The 3186-nt window shown below is 53.3% G+C and overlaps 1 protein-coding gene across 1 annotated transcript; it reads right to left on the bottom strand.

Moving 5' to 3' along the window:
• Positions 1-1314: 1314 nt before the first annotated feature.
• Positions 1315-2841, bottom strand: LOC112891687 (uncharacterized protein At5g19025-like). Its single transcript, XM_025958613.1, has 2 exons — positions 1620-2841; positions 1315-1377 (listed from the first exon to the last, which is right to left on the bottom strand). Exon 1 carries the CDS (start codon positions 2305-2307, stop codon positions 1654-1656), a length of 654 nt encoding a protein of 217 aa, XP_025814398.1. The 5' UTR covers positions 2308-2841; the 3' UTR covers positions 1315-1377; positions 1620-1653.
• Positions 2842-3186: the final 345 nt, after the last annotated feature.

Raw genomic sequence — 3186 nt, 5'->3', positions numbered from 1 at the left:
TCAGGAGCAAAGAAGATTAAATGAATTAAAAGATAATCGACATGTGGTCTCACCTTCTCTATCTCGTGATGATGCGGCGGCATTGGCTACACGACAATGTGAAAGAGAGCATACTGCAAACACACAGTACTAGTACTGAAACTCAGGAAGTGCTGTGCCCTAGCAGTTCGTTCATGAGACTGAAGACACTGATTAAAACTGGGAGTGAAAGCCGGCTAAAGATGACAAGTAATTAGCCCTGTTTATGATTCTGACGCGACTCGGGTATAATAGGTTGGGAAACAGCAACTAGGAAATGACCATTTGCAAGTATTATAGTCCACAAAAAGCGAAGCTTTTTGCAAAGGTCTGCTGCTCAGTCTATGAAACTGAATCAACTACACTGGAAGTATATTTTAGGATGGGGGAAGTAATATCCATGACACGAGAGCTAATAGATCAATCGAGGAATATTCGGTTGAAAAGCAGAATATTGAACGGGCATTCATAACTCAAAAGCTCGGTGCTCTCACTAAAAGCACCCAGAACATAGCAAAACTATGGGAATTGGTTAAATTAAAAAGACAAAAGGAGAGAAATAACATAAAGAACAAGCTTTTCCTTAAGCTGGTATGTGACAGTATAAAATATGACCAATACAACCTAGTCATGAAGATCAGACCATCATAACTGGTCCATATGGTACAAAGGATGTCACAGGAGATAGAAAGGGGATCACTTGAACACAGATTAAGTTTGGTAGTCCAAGTCATAATCAAGATAAAGCGAATCAGTCTATTGTGTAATAAAAGGAAACCAACTGTGGGACGTGTGTACATTTAGAACTGCCAGCTATTAGGCATGAATAGAGAAATGAAAAGCAGCCAGAACTCTGAAGCAAAACATATTCTACTCATGTAAATTCTCTACATATATACTACATGAACTCATAGAAAGTTGGTTCAGCTTTTGAGCAATGAATTTGACATATGTAAATGTTTCTTTTGAGAGAGATATTTAGTTTTAATTTAAGTTCGGAAATTGATTATCAAGTTTCAACTGAAATAGTATGAACCAGTAGATAGCCTCATTTCATAGCATGTATATGGAAACTTCTTGAAGCATATTGGATTGCCAATTTAGGAGCCCTTGGATAACACATATTCTACTACACTCACAGTAGCAATGTACAGAAGCTGCAAGAATTTTGTAATCTCAACTATAATACTTCACCTCATTTCAAGGAGTTAAAACTTCACCTCAACTCCTCAAGAAGACACTGAATCAACAGCAAAAACATTTAAAATGAGACAATAACTAGGAACTAAACAGAGCAGAATCAAAAGAACTTACCGCGCAACAATTTTATAGACCAAGATCCACCGAAAGAGTAACCACCTATGGACAGACTGATTAATCCAGAGTTCCATGAAAAATAGAGAATGAACAAGTAAAAGCCATATATTTTCTGTCTGAAATTCGCACTGGTTCATAATACAAGGAGTATGTGATGTCTATAGTCTATCTGTGATATAACTGTTGTATCATCCATTTATTCGCTCTCCCTATACTTATTACTGAAATTATATATTTTTCTAGCTACTACTTATCAGGAATCGGACCAGCAATGGACTAATAACCTAGTCACCATCTGATCCTCCCCTTTTCCCCTTTTCACTTCTTGATCCGGCGAACCTTCTTGGCGCCCCAGACCTCCATGCGGCCCTTGGGGCAGCCGCAGGGCGCGCGGAAGATGAGCACGGTGCGGCCGTTGGGCGGCGCCATCTTGCGGAGCTCGGCCTCCAGCTCCCGCTGCTCGTCCCCGAGCTCGACGGGGCGCGCGCCCGCGGCCGCGAGCAGCGCCGATCGCGCGGCGGGCCCGGGGCGGCCGCGCACGCACTCCTCCGTCTCGAGCTGGATGTCGAACTCCACGGCCTTCTTGAGGCCCCTGCACCTGGGCTTCCCGCACTTGCGCGCGTGGTAGCCCAGCAGCTCCCACGCGACGACGGCCGCCGCCACGGCGACCGCGGCCCCGAAGAAGGCGGCGGCCGAGAGGCAGGACGCGGCGGGGTGGAGCAGCGCGCCCACCTCGACGAGCAGCAGCCTGAGGTACGGGATCACGAGGAAGCCCAGCGCGGCGACGACGGCGAGGAGCATGACCGCGTCGACCACGGCCATCGGGGTGCTGTCGCAGAAGGAGGCGCCGGCGCCGGCGCCGGCCGCGCGGGCCCGCCTGGATCGGGAGCACGCGGAGGCCGAGCTGTCCGCCGCCCTGCGGTGGTGCTCGAACGCGCGGAGGAACTCGATGAGGCTGCGGCACTCCGCCATCGCGGCGACCGGGGAGCTGCTCCCTCCGCGGCGAGCCGGGGCCGGCGGGCAATTCACCACCAATTACCGGTGCGGGTTCGGGAACGGAGGGGGAGGCAGCGCGAGCGCGAGCGCTGTGTGGTGGGGGCGCCGGGATCCGTGGGGAATAGGTTGGGGGATTTGCCGATCGGATCGGTGTGGGGTTGGGGGAAATGGGGACTCGGCACCGCGTGCGGACGGGTGGTGGGCTTGGCCAGGCCCTCTTGGGGGGGAGGGTGTTTGGCTCGGTCGGCGCCTCGTTCCGTGGCGTACGTCGCGTACTGGTGGGGGGCGGCACGCAGGCCGCAGGCGCCCGTGACGTGATGTCGAAGCCGTGGACGCGTCCGCGCGGGCGGGCAGGCCCCGGGCGGCGGCGGGCGAGGAGGTCAAGTCCGGCTGACGTGTGGGGGTGGAGAGACTATGGGCTACGGAGCTAGGCAGCGGCGACCGAAAGGCAGCAGCCGCCGAGCACAGGGCGGCACCCACAAGATGACGCAGCTTTGAATCGATGGAATGGGCGGCCGCGGCCGCGCTGTGGAGATGTCAACGCCGCCGCGCGCGTCAAGCGACCGGGCGCGTCACGGCACCCGTGGTGGTGCCGCCGCTAAATTGCTCGGCTCCGTTCGTACTCCGCCCCCTTATCCGCGTTCTCTCTCGGCACCGGGTTTGGTTTTTCCTTGTCCTGCGGACCGGTTACAAGAAAGAGGCGTCGTAGCGCACGTCTCTCGCAGGAGGAATTTGAGCCACCAAGAATGGCTCGGCGACTTTCGGCTCGACCTCGACCCTTCCCTTTTCCCCCTGGTGTGGTCTGTGGTGTCGTCCTGTTGTGGTATCTTCCCTTCTCATCTTTCGATGAATCCT

The sequence above is a fragment of the Panicum hallii genome, chromosome 5, assembly GCF_002211085.1.
Source record: "Panicum hallii strain FIL2 chromosome 5, PHallii_v3.1, whole genome shotgun sequence".
NCBI classification, from domain to species: domain Eukaryota; kingdom Viridiplantae; phylum Streptophyta; class Magnoliopsida; order Poales; family Poaceae; genus Panicum; species Panicum hallii.
The sequence above is the reverse complement of the archived record's forward strand: the minus strand, read 5'-3'. Positions and strand labels throughout refer to the sequence as shown.